Source organism: Mustela nigripes, chromosome 18, assembly GCF_022355385.1.
Source record: "Mustela nigripes isolate SB6536 chromosome 18, MUSNIG.SB6536, whole genome shotgun sequence".
In the NCBI taxonomy this organism is placed as follows: domain Eukaryota; kingdom Metazoa; phylum Chordata; class Mammalia; order Carnivora; family Mustelidae; genus Mustela; species Mustela nigripes.
This window is the reverse complement of record NC_081574.1, coordinates 16,139,219-16,165,893: the sequence shown is the minus strand read 5'-3', so window position 1 is coordinate 16,165,893 and position 26,675 is coordinate 16,139,219. Positions and strand designations below refer to the sequence as shown.

Genomic DNA, 26,675 nt, shown 5'->3' with positions numbered 1-26,675 from the left:
GACGCTGGGGATGGGGTTTGGCTTCGTAGAATTTCCTGAGTATCTTCTGCAGGGTTCCCATTTTTACTATTTGTCCCTTTTGTACGATGAGGACTTTTCTAAGATTTTATTTATTTGAGAGAGAGAGAGAGAGAAAGAGAGAAGCAGGCTTCCAACTGAGCAGGGAGCGGGATGCGGGGCTCGATCCCAGGACCCTGGGATCATGACCTGCGCCGAAGGCAGACGCTTAGGATTGAGCCATCCAGGCAGATGGCGACTTTTGAAGCGAGTTGATCTTCTTAATGGACAAAATACTGGAGATTTAGCCAGCAAGCCCCTCCTATGAATTACTCCATTTAATTTTTATCATAACCCTTTAAAGGGGGGTGGCCTCCGTTCTTCCAATGAGGAAAAGGAGACTTAGAGCAACTGAATAAATTTTGCTCAAGGTCACACTTCATAAATGGCACGGCTAGGATTCAAACCCACGCAGTCTGACTGCCGTCCGTGCCGAAGTAGTCTGTGAGAGAGAGCACAGTTCATTGCCACCGGTGGTGACGTGCTTGAGTGAAATATCCATTTGTCCTTTGCCTCTGAAGCCTTCAGGGTGTTTAAACCTCCAGGTTTTTCGGAGAGAAAGCACCTTGAGAAAGGAAGAGACAGGGCCGTGAATCATGACCTCTCTGGCCAGAAGAGCTCAAGGTCTTTGAGGTAAAATGTTTACAGTAGCTAATTGGTAACATAGTTCTCTGCTGGGAAGACAGGAGGATGAATCAGTCCCAACAGCCTGCCCAGAAACCCCAACGCAAGAGTCAGGACCCTGGTACATTCCTAACAACCCTCTTTTAATTAAAGTCCCCGGAGGTTGACCCCAGTCTGCAAATCTGTCTTGGCACTGATCGGTGCAGTGGTCAGTCATGTCAAGTGGTGTTTTTCCCCCTGTGTCATCCATCAGGGCAAGCCACCAGCCATTGATTATTTTCAGAAATAAACACACTTTGTTATCCTTCTCCTGAGGAGCCAGGAGGGGTGACGCGAGGGAGTGCAAAGGGAGGGTTTCTGTCCTCCTTGAGGATGGGCTGGAGTAAGAGCCCTACAGGGGACTTTTGTAATGTTCCAGCCAGAATACCAGCGTGAAAACTAGCTGCTTCAGGAAGTGAAGCAAAATAACTCAGCAGAATTTAGTATCACTACCTGTGTAACTTTTCCCGGCAGTTTTGAAATTTCGAGTAGTAAGTTCTACATAGGACATTCTTAATGTTTTAATGTTATTTTATAGCAAACGCGTGACCAAGTCCTCACATACTTACCTTCCTGTCTTACTAAATTTACTCCCTTCACTATTCTAATTCTGTAAAATGAGAAAGATCTGTTGACAAAAGAACCTGTTTTTCTACCATTGTACAACTTCATGGGAAAAAAAGAGGGAAACCTAGATAATGTGCATAAATTTCAAGGTATGATTTGTTTTAGGCCTTAAGGATAGAAGGATCGGCACATATATGCTTATGTCTGTAAAGTCTGCCTTCTCAGTTACTTTGAGGCATTCGTAAGAAGAGTTCGTCAATAGTCATAATGGACTCATTTTTACTTGAGCAGGATGCTATTACAGTTTTTTTTTTCCTAGTAATTTTTTCGTCTAAATTTGGTTCTTAATTTTCAGGGCTACGAGGGTTCTCTTATAAAGCTCACATCTAAGCAGGTAAGAATTTCAAACTTGCGTGTAAATGATCACTTCCACAATAAATTTGAATTGATTTTCTTCTAGAATGTTCCTGGGTCTCAGCATTCTCCTTTGTAATTCTCATCAGGATTTAATTTTTGTTGTTGATTTAAAATTCAGTGTGAGATTAGTTAGGAATTAGCACAGGAAAATGATTTACAATTCCGTTGTCTCCAGCTGGGATGTCTGGGACCATCCCTGAGGAAGACCGACAGCATGATTATATTGGGATTGGTCCTTATATTGAAAAGAAATCATCCAAACCCCCTTTATTCCCCATCCTTCCTTTTTTAAAAAACAAGGCTAAACAGGCAAATGTTCACAGTGCGTGTAAGTATCTGTTGGTGGAGAATCATGCTGTGTTTCCAACTCGTGATAACCACAGGCAGAGTCCCAAGTCTAGGGTAGAGCACAGAGGGGGCAGGATAGAGAGTGGTAGTCCGTGACCCTGATAGTTCCCACAGACTGCTTGAAATATTTGGCTTTAGGCTCCACCCCCCCCCCCCCCCCCCCCCCCCCCCCCCCCCCCCCCCCCCCCCAAAATGCTGAATACCCAGCATACTCACCTCTCAGTTGCTTTTCGTCTCTCGGTAAGGTATTCTCTGATTCGTCAGGAATAAGCTATGTTCTGAGCTGCTTTCTGGACTGAAAGATGGAGTCCAAAGGGATTAGCACCCCTCTCTTGAGAGAGGGGTGATTTGGTTCACACACCTAGTTAAACACAAGACGTTTTAAGGGTATCCCTTGGGATTTGAACTGGAAATGTGCATTTTATAGTTCTGATCATGCGGTGAGCGTGTACAGGGCTTGTGTCATTGTGTCATCGTATTCCTTGCACTTACAGTGTACCGAAAGGTGATTCGGTTCTCTTTCCATTTTAAAAGATGAAGAAACTGAGGTACAGTGGATTTGATTTAGGAAAGTAGAGCCTCTCGACCCAAGTTTTCCTCTATTCTCTTGTCCACTGCTGCTCGCCTTCCAATCCCTTCTAGAATTTTTTTTTTTTTTATGATTCTCTAAATCCCCAGCTGTGCCCTTGAAGAACCACCCTCACAATCCCTTTTGATTCATGTTAGAAATTTGGCTAAGCCACTGCGTCATTCTTTTGAACTGGCTTTCTTATTTCTACTCATTGCCTGTGGTCATTTCTTTATCTTAGCTCTTTTTGGTTTGACATCACTTTTGATCCAGAAAAATAGATAATCTCCTGATTTGTTTTTTGTTCATATTTTTTTTTCTTTCCTCAGCCCGTAGGTTTTGTCAGTTTTGACAGTCGCTCAGAAGCAGAAGCTGCAAAGAATGCTTTGAATGTAAGTAGTAATAATGTCATCATTGGTGTTTCCTTGTGAGGTGGTGGTGGGAGGCAGTAGAAGCTCTTTGGACAGGACATCACATGGAGGGAATATGACTGCTCATTCTGATAGGAGGATTCATCCATTTAATTAGCCATCTGAAGAGATTTTTCCTTGAATCATGGTCCGATGTGCAAACTACTGAATAATGCTTTGCTCTTCTCCAACTTTTACTGTAATGCTCAAAATACCTGCCAATGTCTTATTCTAATTGAGCTTGGTCACCGCCCATGGTAATGTGCAGCTTGGTTTGGCCATTGTCATACTCTCAGAGATTAAACCTAACCCAAGAGTAGACAAAGACTTGGCTTTCCTTCTCATATGAGGTTTCCATTTAGCTGTGTGAGTTTGTGTGTGTATGTGTGTGTTGTTGTTGTTTGGTGGATTTTTTTTTTTGGTCTTGTTTTTTTAAGGTTATAGTCTTGACTCTCACTGTTTTCCCCAAAGACATTCTGCATTGCTCTGTAGCAAATGGTTGTCAGTTGCGTTGAGTGGAGGTACCTGTTTTGGTTTGTAGGCATCTTGTCTGCCATATGTTTTGAAGCTTTTGCCAGCTTCATTTTAGAAAATATTTTTCCACTTTAGTGTGCTGAAAACCAAAACAATTTAAGGGGAACCCAGCTGAGAGAAGGTGAAAGGAAGCAGAATCCAAGTTCCAGATGCTGAGGGCTGCTCCTGAGGTGAAGAGTTGGAGGGAAGAAGTCTGGCTCCCTCCTGCTCCAGGCCGTCAGCCTAAGTGGCCATGAAATCAGGGTCGATGAAGGCGGCCAAAAGGGTTTAGGGTGCTTCTTAAAAGGCAAGTGGCCACTTGACTGGTTGCCATCTGAGGGTCATAGTGTAGGCCCTTGTGTTGCTATGGAATCTACAGGTGCCGCTCCCAGCTGCTCCTTTGAGCCCCTGGATGCTGGAGCAGACTGTCCTGAGGGAGGGCTGTGGGAGAGACATGGTATCCTGGAGACTTGGAGACCGCAGGGAAAGACCTCCAGAGGGGTCTGTTTCCTCAGCATAATGGTGTCATTGTGACACAATCTTGAAAGGTTTTCAGGCTTTGAAAAAAACCGCACACACTCTCAGAAGACATGGTTTGCTTCTTACTATTGGTTTTTCATGAACGTCTTGGGAATCCAGGAACTCCAAAGAGCTCAGGATTTTCCTGGATTTGGGCGAATAACCTTCTGGTCAGAGAAACTGCTGCCTTAACCTGTTTGTCTTCCACAGAACAAAATACAAGCCAATTGTCTACCAGTGGTACACAGTGAAACACAGTGTATGACTGAATATTTTGATACAAAAATTATTTTGATTTTTACATACATTACATAGATGGAGCCATTACATAAAATTTTCTCAGTATAACCAAATTTTAAGCTTTTCAATAAATCTAGGCTTTTATTTAGATCCTGGTGTTTTATTCTTACCAGGTAGGACGTTTCTAACTGCAGAACTACTCTGGGTCCTTCAAAATTATGTGAGGTTAAGTGTTCACCATGTTGTTTTCATTGTTCTTCTAAAGGAAGTAACAGCAGTTGAAGGTTGTTTACAGAATTGGCTCTCTGCGGCCTGCCTTAACTGTCTAAGGAGCACTAGGCTTTTAGAGTGACTTCCGTCATCTGACGAAGGCAACTTTCTCTTACGGGCTAGGGTTTGTGTTTCTGTTTGATGGAAGCTTATTTTCAAACTGTCTAAATGGTCATAAACTGTGTTTCCTTGCCTCAGTAAGTGGGAGTATAGCAAACAATTTCAATATTTCTTGGTGCACAAAGGTTATATCCATTCCAAGAATCAGGTTTGGAGCCCTCCTGTGCCATAGCAGTGGAGGTGAGGTGTTCCAAGTCCATCCCTCGGCCAGCCGGCCCCAGGTCATTGTGCTTGCGTGTCCTGACATCTGGTTTTAGGTTGGCTCTTCCTCTTTCATTGGCAGTGAGCTTTCCTTTAGCAGCTTCGTTTCCCTTAGTCATTAATGTTCTTTTGTTGCTCATGTATTAATAACTTGGGAAGAACTCCAAGTGAAACTGTTCAAATTCTGTGGATCTAAGGGTGACTTACTATTTGTGAATTACTGAACCTGAGCTCTGTTCTGCTCAGAGGCTGACTCGTGAGTGTAGGCATTTACTGAGCTCATGCTTGATTTCTTGACATGTTTAACTTTTATTATATATAAGGTATTAGAGGTCTTTGTACCTTAGAAACCATCCTTTTGTTCTGGGAACAGAGACCTCGAAAGGATGGATGGCTCTGTCAGGAAGCTTAGGTTTAAAGCTACAACTTGAAGGAAGCCTTCTGCATCTTTGTCCTGTCTGCTTTGTTCAACATCTTGCTGATCGCTTGGTCCATGGAAAGCTGCTGCATTTTTCCTGATGGCAGTGACAGACTATTTAACTTAGATCGTCCAGGACAAATGGCCATGATAAAGTTTGGCCTGTGTGACAGTGGGGCAGGGTTTCTTTTCTCTACAGAGAAAATGGGCCCATTCGGGATAATTTACTTAATCACGAAGCTGACAGCTTTTCTCTGTGGCCCAACATATTATGCTCTTTTCAGGTCATCTTTCTAATTGGTGAATTAAAAACATACGAGGCTCATAGCCGTTACAAAATTTATTCCCCTCATGTCATTTGTTCAGCCTTCTCTTAAAAGTGTTTCCTCACACTCCTTTGGGGGAAAGTTCCATGTTGTCATGTTTTGTTTCATTCCACTATTGAGAAACTAAAGCCTCAGTCCGGTAAGGAACTCTATCTAGAACAGTTCATGGTGTCACGAACCACTTCTCCACGCCTCCTCCTCTGTCTTGGTTACTGTTTGGTTCAGTTATTAGTATTAATAATTAGTCTTCTCCCAAATGCCTGATTTTTTTTTTAAAAAAATCTATTTTCTTTCATTTTTGGATTATGCGTCAATTTGATAATTTTATGGAAAAACATGCTCAGATTGAATTAAGCGGTAACACTGAACTTTTATCAAGAGGTTACTCAAATCTTCTAAAGTAAATATAGTATATTTTGTTTTTACAGCAAAAACTCCCAAATTAAGCTAAAAATAACCAAAACCCAGACTTCCCTTCAGGTTATCTATGGTCCCATTAATTCACATGATTAGAAACCCCATTCATTCTTGAACCTGACAACAAAATATCTGACCTACCCTTCACCCTTCCTACACGTTTGTAATTTCCATACGGGCAGTTTTCTATTTCCCATGAAGGTGGTGTTAATATTCCAAAGTACCCAGCTATTTTTAGGATTTGTTTGTAATTTTGGAGTGTAAATCAAATATGGTGAGTGAGATTGAGAGTTAGCCTGCTATAGTAAAATTTGTGGAAATTAAAAAAAAAAAATAGAGTAGGCATACAGGTGAGAACCCTGAGCAGAAGTGAGAATAGGCCATCCCTGGCTTCCTGCCAACTGCTAAGACCCCAGTATTGCCCCTGTTGCCTAGTTAAAATCTTGTTTTAAGAAATAAGAGTGATTTGTAGTTAATACTTCAGATCAACAGGCTTGTCATGGTCCTTGCTTGTGTAAGTTTCCGTCACAGGTGTTGTCTTACACTGGTGTTTGGGAATCATTCCTCTAAGGTACAGTTGACCCTTTAACGTCATAGGTATCAAGGGTGCAAACCACTTCCTGAGTAAAAACAAAACAAAACACACACACACACACACACACACACACACACACACACCCCTTTTGTTTCTCCCAAAACTTAATAGCTTACTGTTGACCAGAAGCTTTATTGATACCATAGTCAATTAAAGTCAATTAACACATATTTTGTGATATATATATTGTATTTAAATAGTTGTTACTGAGCTAGGTTTTATCATAGACTCTTGTAAATTATTGTATCAGAATTAGAGAAGTCTGATGTCCTCAAACAGTGGACATCACTGCAAGTTGCTTTCACAACTAAACATTGCCTGGATGAGCACAGTAACTGCTTTACCCTCAGGTTTTAGACTGTTTGATATAAAGGATCCCAATTATCATTGTAAGCCCTAGTCTGTTGGATTCTTTTCTAAAAGTTTGAGTTACAACTCCTATAACATAAAACCCATTTGAAGTGTGCAATTCAGTGGTTTGGGGTATGTTATATATTATAAAAGTTTGCCATTTTAATGATTTTTTAAGTGTACAATTCATTGGCATCCATTACACTCACTGTGTTGTACCACCATCACTGCTCCATAGTTCCAAAAAATTTCATCATCCCAAACAAACTCTGTAACCATTAATCAGTACTTCCCAGTTTCTCCTTTATTTTAGCCCCTGGTAACCTCTGATCTATTTTCAGTCTATTAATTCACCTATTATGGATATTGAAATATTTGTCCTTTTGTGTCTGACTTCTTTCTTCAGTATAATGTTTTCTCGATTCATCCATGTTGTAGCACGTATCAGAACATCATTCCTTTTTTTGACTGATATTCCATTATATGGATCTCCCACCTTTTATTTATCCATTCATCTGTTGATGGACACTTGGGGTTATTTCCACCTTTTTGCTCTTGTGAATAAAGCTCCAGTGAGTATTGGTGTACAAGTTTCTCTTTGAGTCCCTGTTGTCAGTTACTTTCGGTATATACCTAGGAGCAGAATTGCTGTCATGTGGTAATTTTAGCTTTAGCTTTTTGAGACCTTTCCATAGTAGCTGCATCATTTTACATTCCCACCAATAATATAAAGGGTTCCAATTTCTCCATATCCTCACCAGTACTTGTCGTTTTTTTAAATTGTGATCATCCTAATAGGTATGAAGGGATCATTGGGTTCTTGATAAAGACTTATTGACTGATTGCAATAGTACATTTGGGTTCTTTTCGAATCTCACATGACTTAAAATGTTTCTTTTAACGGATTAGTAAGCTTTCTCTTCTGTGGTGGCAGTTCTAATAAATAGAACTGTAACCGTTAAATAGTTTAGTTTACCTGTTAATAAAATAAAGGTTGGGGGGGAAAGCCAGCCATTGGGTAAATAAGACTTACGCTTTATATTCTTTTCTGTACAAGATGCCATCAAGACATGAAGGAAAGGTAGTTTCTCAAGGTCTAAAAAGACTTCGGAATAGAGATTGAAGGGCAGTTTGGTTTCAAAGAGGAAAAAGTGGCAGTCACACAGACTTTGCAAAGAAGCCTTAATAAGTGGAAAATGAAGAGGATTTGAGAATTTGTAGTATTAAATTCTTAACAATTAAGGAAATGTTATCAATTCAGTAGCACATATAAAGAATTTTTAGAAAAATCCTTAATAATTTGTAAGAAAGCATGTTGAAAATGCACTTGATAGTGTCACGTGTTAAAAAATAGCCCATCTAATCAGGGAGACTGTCTTTTCCATCCCCATAAATTTCTGGTATTAAAGTAAACACTATGGTTATTTATATCACAATTATTCCAGCCTTGGGCATAATTTCAGTTTTGTTGTATAGCTTGAACTCTTCCAGCTATCCAGTTACTAAACAGTATGGTATAATTAATCTGTTTGTTCAGACCAGGCTTCTCATCATGGGTGGGGGTATTATTCACTTCCAAAGGTGTTAAAGGAAATCACCAAGCAAAAGCACTTGCAAATGTTCTAGACGTGAACCTCTACCAGGAGTGTACTTGCGTGTTCAAAAGATGTGGCCATAAAGTGCTGGTACAAACTCTGAGTGTAGAGGGACTCCAGGGCAGTCAAGATCTGCCGTGATCACACAAAGACATTCTGGCTTTGGTTTAGCAGAAGTCTGGACAACAGTCTCTGTTTCCTGTATCACAGGTTTTCCTGACAGGTTGTGCAAGTTAGGACTTTTGATCTTGATATTTGTACAGCTTGTGAGTTAGGTGAATTATTTCCACTAAACAAAAGGTTTCACAGACACAAGCATCCAGATGGCCTGTGTCAGCTCCCCCTCACCAGGCACTCTGTCAATATGTTTCTTATCAGTTTTTAAATTTTCTCCTTAAATTTCTCTTCGCTTGTTGCTCAATGTGGTTGAAGAGGCCCAATTAGTGTGATCCCAGCTGGGACTTTTGGATGGGAAATATGCAAGGCTGCCAGATGAGATCATGAGTCCAATCTAATGTTTATCTGTTAAATCTGTTTATAACTGCTGACTCTTGACTTGCAAAGTTCTAAAACAGCCATTTGACGTCACTGGGCTGGGGGCTGGGTCTGTGCCAGTTGGTATAGAGCTGCCGTGATGCAGGGCTGTTGGTCTCTTCTCTTTCTCCCCATGACTGCATGCTTGGGGCTTGACAAACAGCTCAGTCCGCCTAGCGCCCTCAACAGAGTTTGAGATAGGCTTCCACAACAGTTGACACCACCAAAAGTGACTCAGAACCCGAATACAATGTTAAAAATTAAAAATAGTAAATGCTCAGTGGTGTGACTGTTTAAAGGTTCTAGAGTCTGTCAGATCATTTTTCTCTGCTTTTCTTTATGATGGTCCTGCATTTTTGGATGGTTCTACAACCTCCCTAGGATAATGCAGCAACATGATTTACAAGTTTTTCTGAAAAACAACTAATGAAGATGAATGCGAGGAATTTGTTAAATTTCTAATTAGAGTCTTCGCTTGAAGAAAACTAGATTATTTTTAAAGATCTTGTTTATTTGAGAGACAGAGAGCGAGCAGGGAGGCGAGGGAGACCATGACCTGAGGCAAAGGCAGACGTTTAACCGACTGAGCCACCCAGGCGCCCCGAAAAGTGAGTTATTTAAATCTACTAAGCATTCACACTGGAAACCGCAATGCTACTAAAAGAAATCCTGAAGAAGTTTAAAGAAAGAAAAGTAGCCAGAAAATGTTAGCATCATCCTTTCCCCAGGGAAACAGCAGGAAGAGCCACAGATTCTCCCAAATAAACTGGTTTACTCCAGTGATAAGTGTATGTGGAAATCTCGAGTTCATCAGATGTTACATGGCTGTGTGAAACAGCCCTCAGCCTTTGCATCGCGGCCTTTTCTGAGGATCTAACTTACTTAAACCGAGAACTCCCTTTTAAAAATACTATCTTCTATTGACCTTGACCTTTCCCGGCATGGTTCTTCGGGTGTTTCAGAAATGCTGAGAATCCATTTGCCTCTATCATAAATGTAAGTAGGAAATACAGTATTTGTGGAACACGAAGGACAAAGAATGAGTTATTTGCTAGGATCTTTTTGCTAAGTCTTAGAATGAAAGCTCTTTGGGCCGTTCACATTGCTGATTGTCCTGCAGTACGGCACATTTTGGCCCCGTAAATTACTCTTTATTATAAAATCACTTTTATTTATTTATTCTTAGTGAATGATCATACCATCCTTAGGACTAGGGGTTCCAGCACTCTGTTCCACACTGGCTTTGTGTTTCTGATGATAATCTACACAGATTTTAACTTTTGGTCCACAAAGCTTTTGTCTTATTTTGTAACTGGAATGCTTTAGAACATTTTATAGACTTGGGGCATAGGAATGGGACTTGACCCCATTAAAATGGACTAAGATGTTTTGCCAAGACCTTTGTCAATGATTGTGTTCTTATTTCCTTACAGATACATAGCGTATGAGGTGTTTTCTTTATAATTAGGATAAAATCTTCATGCCATTTTTAATGGTTATTTAATAATTGTTACATAGAAACATAAAACTTACAGAACCACGATAGGGATTTTTATGTACATAAAAATAAGGGGGAAAGAAATAGAGTAAATAGAGAAATAGAGAATAGAAATAAATAGAATCTATTTTATAATAGAAATAAAATCGAGAAATAAAGTAAATCCTTCTGAAATTGGGAGATATATATATATTTTAGATATATATTTATATATATTAGATATTTATTATATATGTGATCATATTTTTTAGCTATATATACAATACATATTTACAAAACATACCATTTATATGTGTGTGTGTATATACATATGTATAATACACACGCACACACAATACACACCATATATACATATGGTATGTATTGTAAATATGTATTGTATGTAAAATACAATATGTGTTGTAACTATGGGATTAGGAATAAGAAAATAGTTTTTGGTGATTTTTTTTCTTTGGGGGTGGCGAGGAGAGCACATGTTTCCGCATAAGCAACAGGGTCAGAGGGAGAGAGTCTTAAGCAGGCTCCAGGCCCAGCCCAGAGCCCAGTGGCAGCAGGGGAAGGGTGGCTCTGTCTCAAAACCCTGAGATCATGACCTGAAACCAAAATCAGACGTCTCACCCACTAAACCAGCCAGGTGTCCCAGAAATAAAACAGTTCTAAGAAATGTGATTATACTGACTAATCTAAAATCTTAAAAATAATACTGTCTAAAAAGGCTAATATTTATAGGGGGAAAAAAGTATATTTTTAGAATTAAAATCTCTAAAAATTAAGTTTCAGTAGTGAATTATTGAAAAATTAAGTGGTACCTTGAGTAACCTGGACATTGGAAAAAAAGGTTTCTAAGTGTTTTTTTTTTTTCTCCTAGCGATTGTGGGGCAAGTTTATTTTAAAGATTAATGTTTTAAAATTAAAAGAGCTGAATAATTCCCCTAGAGAATGAAGTTGGGTAGAAAATTCCTAGTATAAACTAGTAACCGGTGGTTCTCTTGTGTTTTGAATCGCTTTAATCTGTTTTGTCCTTTGTTTGCTTTACATAAGACAGCACTCAAAAAGTATAAATGGATGAATAAATATACAGAGCTTAAAAAGTAAATTTGGAAACATGGGACATGAAAATAAATTTAAGTGGAACGGAATTCACCATGTTCTCAAGCAGAAGGTTAGTTTATAATAAAGGAGCAAAAATGGGCAAAGTACAAAAGTGTTTCTATACTTTCAAAAATAGTAATAAAAATTAGAGTTCACACAATATTACAGTATAATTTTTTCGAAGAATTTTAATATTCACATAAAAGGCCAGTGTTACAGGTTATGGATACACCTCGATGAAAACGAACAAGGTTGTGAAAGAAAATCAGGCTGTTTAAACATCTTAGAATGCAGGGGCGCCTGGGTGGCTCAGTGGGTTAAGCCGCTGCCTTCGGCTCAGGTCATGATCTCAGAGTCCTGGGATCGAGTCCCGCATCGGGCTCTCTGCTCGGCAGAGAGCCTGCTTCCCTCTCTCTCTCTCTCTGGCTGCCTCTCCGTCTACTTGTGATTTCTCTCTGTCATATTAATAAATAAAAATCTTTAAAAAAAAAAATCTTAGAATGCTACACAAATGAATAACAGGACTCCTGGAGGTTTTTAGGTTTAGAAAGGTCCTCGGTAACTGTGGTAGGAAGATGTTTGCTTTTCCAACACTTGAGCAGGTCATCTTTGTTGATCTATAGGCATGTTCACCAAATTCTAAAAACATCCTTAAAACAGTCTTAAAAATGAAACTCACTGATACTAGATAGGTACTGTGTACTTGTAGTTCTCTGTGCAGAACATTATTACTGTGTTGATACCCGTGAAAAGGTACTAAATCTCTACACTGAGGCTAAGAGAGAACAGAGAAGGTTTCTTCTTGGTAACCAGTTATGTCTGGGAGGCTTTCTAGGCAAAGTGTAATAAAAGTGTCCATCAAGCTGACCTGGTTCAAATCCAGGTTCTGCCACCTACGGATTCAAGACCCTTCTCTGGACCGCAGTTTTCTTCCCGTTAACATTTTGTTGATACTACCTATCTCAGAGGGCGTAAATGTATCTCAAAGTAAATGAGATATTTTTTAAAGCCACTGGCCACTCAGTAGTAAAAATTCTGGTAATTGGGATGATCATCTTCACAAAGGACTGGTTTTATTCCTTAAACCCACTTCGCAGACAGTCTAATTTTAAAATAATGTCTGTGGAATTCGGCATTCCACTGGGTTGAGTACTTTTGAACATTGACCTACATTACAATGAAATTAATGACAAATTGATTCATTAGTCCTTTCTTGGAGCTTTTTTGGAAAACGAAGTTGCAGTGTTGTCCTTAATATATATTCAAGCCTTCAAAATATAGGGAACCCAAAAAACAGCCCCACCTCTCCCTTTTCTGTGGAACTGATCATGTACATTTCTTCGTCCATTACAGGTTCCTGTTGAATCTCTTTAAAACCAAAGACACCACATCCATTCCATAGAAAGTATTTTATTTAGCAGCCATTGGGATTCCTTAAGTTAATGGTTGAACAAGCTTTTTTGCAAGGAGAAGTTTAGCCTCCGCCCATCAGGTCAACAGTAAATAGACTTGAGGTGATGCATCAGAACCGAGGCCGAGCGCTGATGCAAGTTGCTCAGAGGCGAGACCTGTTTTGACTCCCTTTCCTTTGGCTCTCTGTGCAGCACAGGAAGTACTTTGCAGTGAACCTCCAAAGTTTGAACTTAACTGTTCACGTTCTTTACAACTAATTTGTGCCTGAGCCCCAAACTCTTGCTTGGAAGAAGCTTCATAAAGGTTTTTGTTTTTGATTTTAGTTTTTTTAAAAACAGGTTTACAGAGCAAATACTACCCTCTTTCCTTATTTTTTGTATTTTTGCCTTATGCATCAGAGAATAGATTTTTCCCGCCCATGGATTGATTTATCTGTAGTGGTATTCATCAGTGACTTTGAGGACCAAAAAATGTATTGCTGTAGATGATACTCATTTTTGTCCTCAGTAAAATTGAGGGTATAAAGTTGTTGACTTCAAGATTATTCTAATATTTATTTTTAAATGTAATACAGCCTTGCTTCTTAAAGAATTGCTCTTACCCTATTGTGCTGCCTATAGTCAGGACCAAGCTTATATGCATCTTCTACTCCCTCCTGGTACTTGGCTTAGGATGAGCTCATCTTGGTTATGCACAGGTTGTGTGCACATTGAGTAGGAGATGTGCCTGGTTCTTTTCTAGGGAGGGTGGTCATTGCTCAAAAACTGGAAAGCAGAAACAGGGCTGTTGTCAAAATTATACTTGGAGGCTGTTATGTCTGATCTTTAAATGGAAGTATTTGCACAATGATTTTGGGAAGGTACAGCACCTGTCTTTTATCAGTTGTAGAGTTTCTTAATATCCACACTTGTTTTTCTCTCCTTCCTTCATTTTTTTCTTCTGCATCAGCCACCAGTAAAGGCTTAAAGTAAACTTTGCAGAATTATCCTTAAAGGAGATAGAGGAAGTTATAGAGGAAGTTAAAATGGTGCCTGAAATGAACCAACAAGCACTTTAGGTGAACCTTAGAGTGCGTTAAATGTATTTTTTACTTTAGTCTGTCTACTTTACCAGTAGAACTTACTCTTCATATGTTTTTCTACTTAGATATAGAATCCTTGGTTTTTATCATTCTAAGACTCCTTATATTGCACAACATCTAACATATCTCAGAATTCATAAGGTATTTCCTACAAACACACATACCTCTTATTTTGCCTGGCATGTGCCTAATGTGTGTTAGGTACAGAGGCAGGTTGGTCTCCTTTTCAATAATTAGAAGATTAGTTTGTAGTAGTATGATTGGTCTTGTCCTGGAAACCTGTAGCCCTTTTATCTTGAAGGACCTGTATGGTCATCTATTAATGATGCATCAGAAATGTAATTAGAAAATATTTAGAAACTCTGCCCTTCCCAGTTTGATCTTTTTTTTTTTTTTTTTTGTACTTGGTACAAGCTGTAGGAGCACATGTATGGCCTTTATGAAAGTGATGCTCCTAATTAATTTTCATTAGGGATTTAATCTTTTTGTAGTTACAACAGTACATTTGCACATAAACACCTTTGTTTTCTCATCAGATACACTATGTGACCAAAGAAGTATATTTTCTAAATGGGCCTGGTTTAGTAACATAAACTATGGCTAAGAATAGGGTTGTGATCTCTTCTGTTTTATGTTTTCTTTTTCCCTTCGTGCCAGACTCCCTGATGTAAGCCCATGTTCTGGGCTTTACAGAGATAAACCATTTTACCTAGAAATCACTTAACACTGACACGCATTATGTTTTATAACTCAAAATTTTTTGCTGGGACAGCCCTAAGGCTCTGGACAAGTATAGGGAGGTACTTGCTTGAGGCAGAACCTGTTGATTTCCCAAATAAGTGAAGTTAGCCATTAAAATGCGGAGGGGTTTTGGGTGTCCATGGAAGCAACAAATATCAGACTAGATGGTCACAGGCCACCATTAGGTGGATGTGGACCATCCCAGGTTTGTCCTGATCCCACCTCAAGATCTCGTGAGGATCAAAAACCTAACTAAATGCAGGTACTACCTAGCATCTGCTTCCTTTTAAGCTTTTGTTAGTTGTGCCATTTGTTCGAGTGCCAACGTTCAGTAGGTTCGGGACCAAAAGGTAAAAGACGGTCATGTAGCTACTGCCTTCCCCCTGAAAGGGGGGGCAGGGGGGATGCTTACGGCTGTTGTCGTCCCAACTGGGAGAACATGAGAGGCGGCGGCCCTAGGACTACACGGTAAATGGCTGCTGGCAGCACGAGCCACATCTGGTGTTGGGGTGTTCAAGATTCTAAGAAATGCCTTTGTCCCGACCAGAAGAGTTGACCTCTGTTTACCTTCAAAATCCTTGGAGTAAAAATGTTAACGTCAGGATTCCTGAATGAAAGAACACCATCTGCACTCCGGCCTATGTTTCAAGGCGTCACTGTAAAATACCGCTTTAATGGGTAACTGTCCATGCCAGAAGTGGAGACCTCCTTTTCCTAACATTGTGAGGGCCCAGGTCTTTCGATCATCCTGTCCTAAAAAGTTAGGACAGTTTGAGAACCTGGTGGCAAGAGTTCAAACAATCGTGCCCTCGCAGCCCTCTGGAAAATAAACTCTGTTTGACTCGGGGTCTGTTGACATGTTTAAGATGGAGTTTATAGCTTCTTCAAAGACCCTGTCATGACTTTACAGTCACCCTATACAAAGCAGATTCTCCTGGGGCATGGCTCTGGGCACGGGGGCTGGCTGGCTCGCGAAAAGTGTGCTTTAGCAGAAAAGAAATTGAGGTAGGGTGGACGGCCAAGTCCGACGGAGCTCCAGATACCTCCGCAGGCCTCACGCCTGATTCTCCCAGATAGTGGATCTGGCCTGTGCGGTTAGCAGTCAGCACCCCAAGAGCCGCTCAACTGTGTAAATGAACAGAAATGGGCAAGAGGAGGAGGACATCCATCACCAGCTCCCTGAAGCATGGGGGGGGGGCATGGGGGGGTCAGGCTGAGGGAAGTGAAACCAGGTGGACTAAAAGAAGAATTTGAAACCGCACAGCATTAATTTGGCCAACAGCTCTGATAATCCTGCTGCTTCGTCCAGTTGCGGGAATCCTACAGTTCAGTCAGGACTCTCCTTCCCTTTTACAAGTGGTAGAAGCACCTTTTCCAGAAAAGCCAAAAGAGAGAAGTAATTGTCAGCAGTCCACGTTGAGGGGGCGGTATCTCCTTAGGGGATGAGCCCTAGGCCCCAGGAAGATTTATCATAGGCCAAATGTTAACCACAGACATGAAGAACTTTTTTTTTTTTTTTAAAGACTTTATTTATTTGAGGAAGACACAGAGAGCATGAGCAGGGGGAGGGGCAAAGGCAGAGGGAGAAATAGGGCTGCCCACTGAGCAGGGAGCCCGATGTGGGACTCGATCCCAGGACCCTGGGATCATGGCCTGGGCAGAAGGCAGACGCTTAAGCAACTGAGCCACCAGGCACCCAAGAACCATTTTCTTAAAAGCAGCTCTGGAATATGGACTATTGATTTCCAGTTTATAACTGAGGAAAGTGAGACTCAGAAAGGTTAAACAACATTCCTAGGATCTGCAGCAGAGGGAGATTCGAGTCCAAAGCACCCACTCCTCATTGCCACAGTTTAAGCGTGTTTGGGAGGAAGTTCCATCCAGAATGAGTTGTGAGCTTGGATTGGGTTGTCTCTTTTGTAACTGTCACTATAACTCTAGCTGATACTTTGGAGAACCAGCGGTTTTCTGGGATTTTTGTGGGTTTTTTTTTTTTTTTTTTTTTTTTTTTGGCTTTTTTTGTGTTTTGCTACCTTCCCCTGTAAGGGAAAGGGGACCCACCAGGACCATCTTCTCTCAGTTTTCTAGTCCTGTACTTAGGGGGCAGAAACAAGGTTCTGCCCCCTTCATTGTTGGGGTGCATACATCCTCTTTTAACTACTTTGCAGGTTTTCCCTGTAAGATTCTGTCTTGGTAGTTAGAGGGTATGCATGTGAATGCTGTAGTTTGTTGGCATGAATAAAAGTGAAGCCAAGGGTAAAAATTGTGTTCTAGGACGTGTCCCAGTCACTAGGAAATACTATCAAAACACTTCTATTCCAGACCCAGGATGGCTAGTGAAGGGTGATAATGGGTTTCTCCACTGTGGCCAAGCTGATTCTATTAGAACACTGAGAACTGCGCTTGTCACACAGTGTTTTCAGAGGAGGAATTACATAGGCTTAAAAATGAAGGATGACCCTCTGCAGACCTTCTGGGCTGGGTGTGGATACCTATTCCTTTGTCACTAAAATTTTCAAAGCAGGTTAGTTTCATTGTGTCTTATGGAACATGTGGTTTAGAAACAAAATTATACAGATTTGTTTTTTTAATTTAAGGGGTTAAAAACAAGGACATGGGACCCCCAAAAACCTAATATTCACTTGGAAAAGTATTCTATTAGGCAGTGTGGAGCAAGGAACTGTCCTTGGATACGTAGCTTGACTTCAGTTCAAGGGCACATATACGTACAGAGAGCTCTTGGAAAGGGGTCTCTCCAAGTGTAATCGAGATGCATTACTAAGAGAATGGGACACATTCTTTTTAAATGACTGTTTAGGCAAGGAGAATAATGAGTAGTAAATCAGATTATTCTAAGGTAAATCCAGAGGGAGGACTGTGGGGTAGTTGGATTAAGAGAAAGAAGGAGGCATAATTGCTATGATAATTTCTCAGTGGGCAGTGGCCCAGCAGCACAGGCTGTTGTGTTAACAATCCTGGTGTTTCTACAAGCAATGCCCTTATTTAGGGAAAGTATGAAATATGGTTTACATACGACAGCTTCTTCTCAATTACTCATTCCTTGTCGAATCCCCCGTACCTAAGTTTCAACACAGTGGAAACGGAACAACACCCTCTCTTATTTTCGAAAGATAATGTAGTCTTTGTCAGATAAATAGCTTTACAGCACTGTAATATTACACGTTCACGCAATCATGGGAATCGGAAAATTGAATTCTGGGACGCCTGGGTGTCTGCCTTCGTGGGTCACCATCCCAGGGTCCTGGGATCAAGCCCTGCATTGGGGGGGGGATTCCTTGCTCAGCAGGGAGCCTGCTTCTCCCTCTTCCCTCCTCCCACCCATATTCCTGCTTGCGCTCTCTTTCTCTCTTGCAAGAATAAAATCTTTAGGGGTGCCTGGGTGGCTCAGTGGGTTAAAACCTCTGCCTTGGGCTCCGGTCATAACCTCAGGGTCCTGGGATCAAGCCCCATATTGGACTGTCTGCTCAGCAGGGAGCTTGCTTCTCCCTCTCTCTCTGCCTGCCTCTCTGCCTACTTGTGATCTCTGTCAAATAAATAAAACCTTAAAAAAAAAAAAAAGTGAATTCTGGATTCTCCCAGTCAGTTGTGAATTTAGGTGGATTACTTATTGGATCTTAATTTCTCCGTCTATATGGAGGAAGTTCCTGGCCTTCTGAGCGAGACTGTATTGCTGTTGCGTCAGGCTGCCCTTGTAGCAGGACTCTAACACCCTTGCCTTCTGCCCACTGAATGCCAATGTGGTCTCAAGTCTTGTAACAGCCCCAAACACCCTCACACATTTCCAGATATCCCTAAGGAGTTGGCTGGGTGGGGGACATGGCCAGTGAGGAATGCTACCATGAAAAACTGCTAGGTTAGGTGGTCCCAAAAATTAAGTCCTAAAATTCTGTGAATTTCATACTTTATTTTGCTCTCTCTCTATGACTTACTGACTTACTGTCAGAGAACCTGACCTAGACCTCTGCCAGCAATGTGCTTCTGTGATCTTTATTTAGATAAGTTGGGGTGGGTTTTTTTTTTTTTTAAAGATTTTATTTATTTATTTATTTGTCAGAAAGAGAGCACACAAGCAGGCAGAGAGGCAGGCAGAGGTGGAGAGAGAGGCAGGCTCCCTGCTGAGCAAGGAGCGCGATGCTGGACTTGATCCCAGGACTCTGGGATCATGATCTGAGCCAAAGGCAGGGGCTTAACCCACTGAGCCACCCAGGCATCCCTTGTTGCTTTTCTTTTTTTTTTTTTTTTTAAAGTTTTATAAATGGTAATAGAAAATTTTTACACTTCATAACTGGTAGAAAATTTTTACTCCTTTGTTTTCAGAAATGGCGCATTGAGGGGCGCCTGGGTGGCTCAGTTCATGGTCCCAGGGTCCTGGGATGGAGTGAGCCCCGCGTCGGGCTCTCTGCTCAGCAGGGAGCCTGCTTCCCCCTCTCTTTCTGCCTGCCTCTCTGCCTGCTTGTGATCTCTGTCTGTCAAATGGGTGAATAAAATCTTAAAAAAAAAAAAATGGCGCATTGGAACAAGTTTTTGAAATGATTCCCGGCAACACCGCCCCCCCCCCCCCCCCCCCAGGTCCCTTGTCTCCTTTCTTTCAATCTTTTCTGTTTATAACATGTAGCTCTTCCTTTAACTTCCTTCCACAGTTTTGTTTCTGAGCCTCATCTCCACCAGAACAGATTACCCAGATGCATGTTTCTTTTTGGCTTGTCTTGAGTCATTGTAAGGTTCCAACTGAATATAGCAATTGTTTTCAGACTCCTAGGGAAACTTTTGCATGTACCTTGCCTAGAGTCTGTTTCTAATCTGAATATTTTATGCCGTCTGTGAAAGAGAAAACTGACAATTCTCAGAAAGCTGTAAATAAATCTTGGTCCCCACAGACTTGAGAGTATCTCCAAAGTATGTATTTACCTCCTCCTTTCTGATGGGAATGACTTCTCTATCAATAATTTTCCAAAAACCATTTGTATTTCTAACTTTTGTTTTAACTTCTAGAAGGTAAAAGTTAATTCTTTCAACTTCATTTTTTATATGTTGAAAGATTTGCGGTCCCCAGGTTATTTCCTTTCCCTTAGCCAAAATGCTCTTTTTAAATCGGAGGACTTTACTCCTAGCCCTCTTCATAAAATGTTTTGAAATACAACAGCAGAGAGAAATGTGAATCAAAACCACAATGAGATACCATATCATGCCTGTAGGATGGCTGAGATAATAAAGGCAATCACAAGTGTTGGCGAGGAGGTGAAAAAATTGGGATACTCTTGCATTGGTAGTAGGATTGAAATGGTATATCCATGTTGGAGAAGAGTTTTACAGTTCTTCAAAAAAGTTGACATAGGGTTCAACAGTGGCACTCCTATAGAGTTGTGTCCACACAAAAAATTGATACAAGATTTTGCCGCCAAAAAAGAGTGGAAACGACCCAATGTCCATGAAGTGAGGAAAGGGGAAACAAAATATGATGTATTTGTACAGTGGATTAGTATTTGTCAATAAAAAGCAGTGAGGGTCTCCTATGGGGTATAATATAGATGAACTTTGAAAACGTTATTCTGGATGAAAAAAGCCAGTCACAAAGGACCATGTATTGTATGATTCCATTTATAGGAAGTATCCAGAGTAAATAGGCATGGAGACTGCAAGCAGATTATTGGTTTGAGGGGTAAGTTGAAGAGTGGGGAGGGGGAGGAATGAGAGGCTACTGCTGGATACAGAATTTCTTTAGAGGGCTATGAAAATGTATTTAAGCTCTATAGTGGTGATGGTTATATAACCCAGTGACTATATGAAAACTCACTGAATTGAGCCCCAAAGGGTGAATTTTAGGATATGTAAATTATATTTCATAAAGCTGTTAAAAATAGCTTATGGTATTCTAGCAACTTTAAGGATAACATTTAATTTTGAGGTAAGCCAACATTAAATAAATAGAAACCAAAGTCATAAATAGATTTTTAATATTTGGTCATTTAGCAAGAAAGGACCTAAATGTATTTTTGTGGCTGGATAGTATAACATAATGAAGCTCCCTCCAACCTCTGAATCTCTTGGCTGTATCTTTCCCCACATACCACGACTGGAAATCTGTCGAGTGCAGCATATATAGGTAATAATCGTTCTCTTTTATTTACGAACTTGTTCTAGTCAGCAGCAGGGGAGAGAACTGATTTATCAGCGTGTCTCGTCTGCGGTAGCAGAGGCAACTGGTGTTGGAGCACTAAGTCTCTTACAGGAGAAGCTAAGAGGTTGCTGAGGAAATGGATAGCTGTTGACTAAAACGCAGCCAGGGTTGTGATCACAGTACCTAAGTATGTTAAGTGCTTTACAAAGCCTGCATGCCGTCAGCAGAGTAGGTCAGTCTCTTTACTTACTCCTGAGAATTGAACGAGTTCTTCCTTCCCCAAAGATACTGTTTAATGTACCACCTTTTACAGAAATGAGCGATGTTGCTTCAACTTTTGTGTCTGATCCTTGAAAATTTAGAAGGAAGTCAGTGCTCCCTGTCTCCACCCTTCCCCACTGCCCCCTGCCTCAGTCCCACCATACTGATTTCTTCTGCCTTGTGGGATAATCTCTGCCTTCAAAAAGAGAAAGAAACGCATTAAAAGTTATAACTTAGGGGACACTTGGGTGCCTCAGTGGGTTAAGCCTCTGCCTTCGGCTCAGGTCATGGTCTCAGGGTCCTGGGGTTGAGCCCCACATGGGGCTCTCTGCTCAGCAGGGAGCCTGCTTCCCCACCCCCCACCCCCCTCTGCCTGCCTCTCTGCCTACTTGTGATGTCTGTCAAATAAAAAATTTAAAAAATCTTAAAAAAAAAAAGTTGTAACTTAGGGTGCCTGGGTGGCTCAGTCGTTAACCGTCTGCCTTTAGCTCAGGTCGTGATCCTAGAGTTCTGGGGTTGAGCCCCATGTGGGGCTCCCTGCTCTGTGGAGAGTCTGCTTCTCCCTCCTGCTGCTTGTGTTCCCTCTCTCCCTATCCGTCAAATCAAATCTTAAAAAAAAGTTAAGTCTCCGACCTGTTGCTTGTGTTCCGTCTCTCCCTGTCTGTCAAATAAAATCAAATCTTAAAAAAAAAGTTAAGACTCCGTCCGTGGTGAGAGAGGCCAGCAGTGGACACCAGGCAGATCAGCTGCCACCTGGTGGAGCTCTGAGTCTTCGAGTTTGTTAGAGCAGGTTGTGAAGTCGCCCCGGAGATGTACTGGGGGGGGGTCTCTGCTTGGGTGAACCTAAAGAGGCACGTCAGGACTCCCGGCTCTTGAAAGATCTGCAGTTTAGTACCAGAAACGGAGATAAGGAGGGAGGTGTGGAGTGTAGAGATGCAGGTACCGAGATTAGATTAGAAGAGGTCAGAGAGTGGCCACTCCTAAGCTTGACCTTGGCTTGAGCTCCTTTCCTGAGGTTTCTCATTTCCTGCAGACAGGATGGTTTCATTGACTTCATTTGTAAAGGTTAGAAGATTCCCAAGGCTAAGGAAGAACTGAGCAGATGATTACAAAAGAAAATGGATTTTCATACGCTGAGGTTTTACTGTACTACAGGTACGGTTTCTGGTGACCGATTCCTCTCATTCTGTATTAGAAAGTCGGAATGAATTGGTTAAAACATACAACTTAAAGGGCGTTTGTTTCTCCTCTTCAGCTTAGACACCTGGCTAGGCAGGGTTTTCTGGATGCCCCACATTCCTTTCAAGCACCAGTGGGTTTTCGGTTGGATTTGGGGATGGAGGAAAGGGTCAGTAAAAAGCTTATTAGAATCAGCCAGGAAACGCTTTCAGCATATGCAGTGGAGTCTTAGGGAATGGCTGCCGCCTTATTACTTTTCTTTGACCCCAAAAAAAGGGGGTAGCAGTTTCGTCTGACCCAGGACATCCAGTACAGGTCAGATTGGCTGGATTACTGATCAGAAAGGAGTGTGTGTGAAACGCCTAGAAAATTCTGGTAGGAAACGACCTTTTTTTCGAAAAGAACTGGGTAGCTTGACTGTCTCCCAGAGAAGGGCAGAGTCCACTGACCATGGAATGACCAGTAGAGGTAGCCTGTTACTTTCCAGTGGTTTCCTGTCCTTCACCAAATGGAATAATCCTAAACATTTCAATTTGCTGGTATTGGGCTTTGTAAAGGCTTTCAGCCTGGGACTGTAACTGGGAGAAACCAGGCATCCAGAACAATTCAGCCCGGAGAAATGCTCCCTCCCCTTGCTTCAGGCCATGAACTTCAGGGATCCTTTATAAAAGCGGTGTTTTTTACAGCAGATGAAGCTCCAGTTATCTATCCCTTTCCCTTCTCTCTCCCCCGTGTAAAAAACAGTCCAACATATTGTAGTTAGAAGCTGAAAATTAAATAAAAATTAGCTACAACAAATTCGATCAGAAATGTTGGGTTAGATGCTTCCTTTTAAAGGTTCAGGATCTTAGGATGTCCCAGCAGGTGGCAAGGGGGTGCCAAAATTCTAGGTCCTCAGCTTTTTAGTCCCCAGACATAAAATTGATGAATGGGTTGTTGAATCAACTTTTAACTTTTTAAGTGGTAAAACAGTCTTACCTTCTATGAATACATAAAGACAAGGATGGGGAGAGACCCAAGCGGAATACAAAGCAAAAGGACTGAGTCAGACTGTGTTTCCAATGAGTAATGCAGCCACACTGAAGCAGGGGCAGGAGACCGAAGGCGAGTAGTTCTTGAATATACATACCCGCTGTATACTTTCAGGCTAAAAAGTCAAAAAGAACTGTAAATATTGAACTTGAGTTAGCCAGGTTGTTTTTACGTTGATACTGTTGCAGGATTTCTGAAACAACTTAGTATGCCGTCCTGGACTGAGCAAATACATAAATGTATAGTGCGGAGAAGGAGTTAGAAACATGGAGAGGGGAGACTAGAATTAACCCAGTGATGTGAGGTTGGAATTGGAGCACAAGTACAGATTTGTGTTTTTGTTGTTGTTGTTTGAAGATTTTATTTATTTGACAGAGAGATCACAGGTAGGCAGAGAGGCAGGCAGAGAGAGAAGTGGGGGAAGCAGGCTCCCCACCAAGCAGAGAGCCTGATGTGGGACTCGATCCCAGGACCCTGAGACCATGACCTGAGCCGAAGGCAGAGGCTTAACGCACTGAGCCACCCAGGGGCCCCAGTGTTTTTAATATATCTAAATAGATGTAGAGAAATAGATAAGGATGTGAAAGTATTTGTGTGCGTGTGTATACAGAGCTGGAATGATCTGAGTACCGAGACAAATAGTAATTATAAATCGTCAAGTCCAAGAAGCTATGAATCAGTACTGATAATGAGTGAACAAATGAATAGACGACTAAATAAACGGTAGATGGGGCAGAAAGGTAAGCTTTTCCTTAGAAGAGAAAAAAAATATAGAAGGAATGATGAGAGTAGCAAATCAGCATTTGACAATTGCAATAGTAGTGATTGCTTCAGGCAAGAATCAATAGATGTTAAAATTGGTGAAAGCTTAATGAGAAACAGGATATTTATATAGTCTCTTAAGTATCTCTCTAGGAGGGACACCGGGGTGGCTCAGTTGGTTAGACAACGGCTTTTGGCTCAGGTCATGATTCCGGAGTCCCGGGATGGAGTCCCGCATCAGGCTCCCAGCTCCACGGGGAGTCTGCTTCTCCCTCTGACCTTCTCCTCGCTCATGCTCTCTCTCACTGTCTCTCTCTCAAATAAATAAATAAAATCTTAAAAAAAAAAAATTAAAAAAAAAAAGTATCTCTCTAGGAGATCTTTAATTAGGAGATCTATTTTTTTAATTAAAAAAAATAACCTTATAGTGGAAAAACTTGGCAAGTGATCAAAGTTGTCACTAGTAATGGGACAAAAATGACATCATGTGCCTCCTGATTTGGTACACTGAGAATGACACATCTTTTCTGTGATACTCCTGCCAAAAATGCATAACCTGAATCTAATCAAAAAACAAATCAGATAAACCCAAATTGAAGGACATTCTACAAAATAGCCTGTACTCCCCCCAAAAATGTCAAGGTCACAGAAGACAAGGACAAAGGAAGATGTCCCGGGAGACTAAAGAGATGACAGCTCAGTGCTCTATATGACTCTGGAGTAGATCCTCGATCAGGGAAACAGATGTCTTGGCTTTTGGGAAATCAAACCGTAAAGGGTAAAGGGGCATCGTGCTTCATCTTCCTCTTACGCAGTTCAGGCAGGAAAGAGTGGGGAGGGGGGTCTGGGCAGAGGGCATACACGAGTTGTTTGTACTGTTTGCAGCTTTTCTTTAAATCAGAAGTTCCTTCAAAATACTTTTTTAAAAACTGAAGAGAAACCACTAATGCAGCTAGTAGAGGGCTCTGCTCTAGGGTGTCTTCTCCTGTTCTGTTCCGCCTCTGCTAGCACCCGCTAGGAGTCCTCTCCTGCCAGCTTTCCTCCTTCCGCCTTTTTACTCAGATTTTATAAATTCTAACTTTTCAGATTAAGTATATTTGTCATAAACAGAATACAAACTATTCAAAACACAAGTGCTCTCCCCCTCCCCACAAAGCACCCCCAAAGTTACCACTCTTAGCAGGTTAATCGGTCGCACTGTGAACATTCCGGGACTCACACAGATCGTGTTCACGTCCAAGTGTGTATGGTCTCCTCTCCCTGCCAGACTACTGAACACTGTTGTTCTTTTTTTCTTAACCTTGTGCTGCACGGGGGTGGCTGTAGCCTTGCCTCATTCTTTACCAGTATTTTCTCTAAATGAATGCTTTCATTGTCCCTAAAACTAGTTCTCCAGGACTGACAAACCGACCTGCTTTTATTGTGAAGACACGGGGGGAAGCTGCTCGCTCTCAGGTTTGAAGAATGTCCCAAGTAAGCCTTCATCAGGCACCAGGACAGCTCGGAAGACCTCAGTGACAGGGACTGGGCGACATTTCCTGTAGTGGGAGACTGTCAAGGGGACTTACTGCCCATCACCTCCATTTTCTGTCACTGATACTCAAGGTTGAAATCCTCAGAATAAAAAACACGTTTGGTCATTTAGGGCAGCCCCGGTCCCTTGACTAGCCAGAGCTGTTGCTAGGGAAGTAAGGGCTCAGAAGGTGGACCCTGACCTCTGGGTACCCTCCTATAGAAGAGGGGCCACCCCGGCAGCCACCCCAAACACCTTCTCTTTCCAGATCTGCTCTGACTGCTTCACGTCTTGTCTGTTCCGTGTCGGCTTTCAGCCCTGCTGCGCTGGCACTACCGGAACTGTCCTCCACGCCAGTGATTCTCGGATAGCCCTGTGCGGGCAGTCCTAGCGTCAGCTTGGGAACTTGTTAGAAATGCCGGTTCTCAGGTGCCCTCCTAGACCTACTGAATCGGAGACTCGGGAGGTGGGGTGCTCAGCACTCCGTATTCAGGAAGTCAACGAGATGATTCTGATGCCTGCGAACACTTGAACATCATGGCTCTACTCAATCTGATATTATTTATCCAGTTTAAAAAGTTGTAATAGCTCTGCCGTGCCACATACTCCAGGGTCCGTCCTCGTGGTGCGAACGGCCCTGTGATCTCCCCGCAGCCGGCTGCTGCATGCGTGGGCGCCACATGCACCCTCCCCCTGCTGTGCATCCTGTCACATGCCACTCTGCTGAGCCCCTTCCTGGACTGCCACCTGGTCAGTTTCTGCCCTTCCATCACTTCCTCTATGATGCCTCTGCCACCCCCCCCCCCCCCCCCCCCCCCCCCCCCCCCCCCCCCCC

The 26,675-nt window shown here is 41.8% G+C and overlaps 1 protein-coding gene across 8 annotated transcripts in view; it reads left to right on the top strand.

The window, feature by feature from the left end:
- Positions 1-26,675, top strand: part of RBPMS (RNA binding protein, mRNA processing factor) — a 172,009-nt gene that overhangs the window by 77,165 nt on the left and 68,169 nt on the right. For all 8 annotated transcript variants that reach the window (XR_009401083.1, XM_059384140.1, XM_059384141.1 and 5 more), the window contains exons 3-4: positions 1,643-1,681; positions 2,950-3,012. Coding sequence is in view for 7 of the 8 variants with exons in the window: in XM_059384140.1 (XP_059240123.1) it covers positions 1,643-1,681; positions 2,950-3,012 (102 nt within the window). In the remaining variant the exon portion in view is untranslated. The remainder of the gene's footprint in view (positions 1-1,642; positions 1,682-2,949; positions 3,013-26,675) is intronic.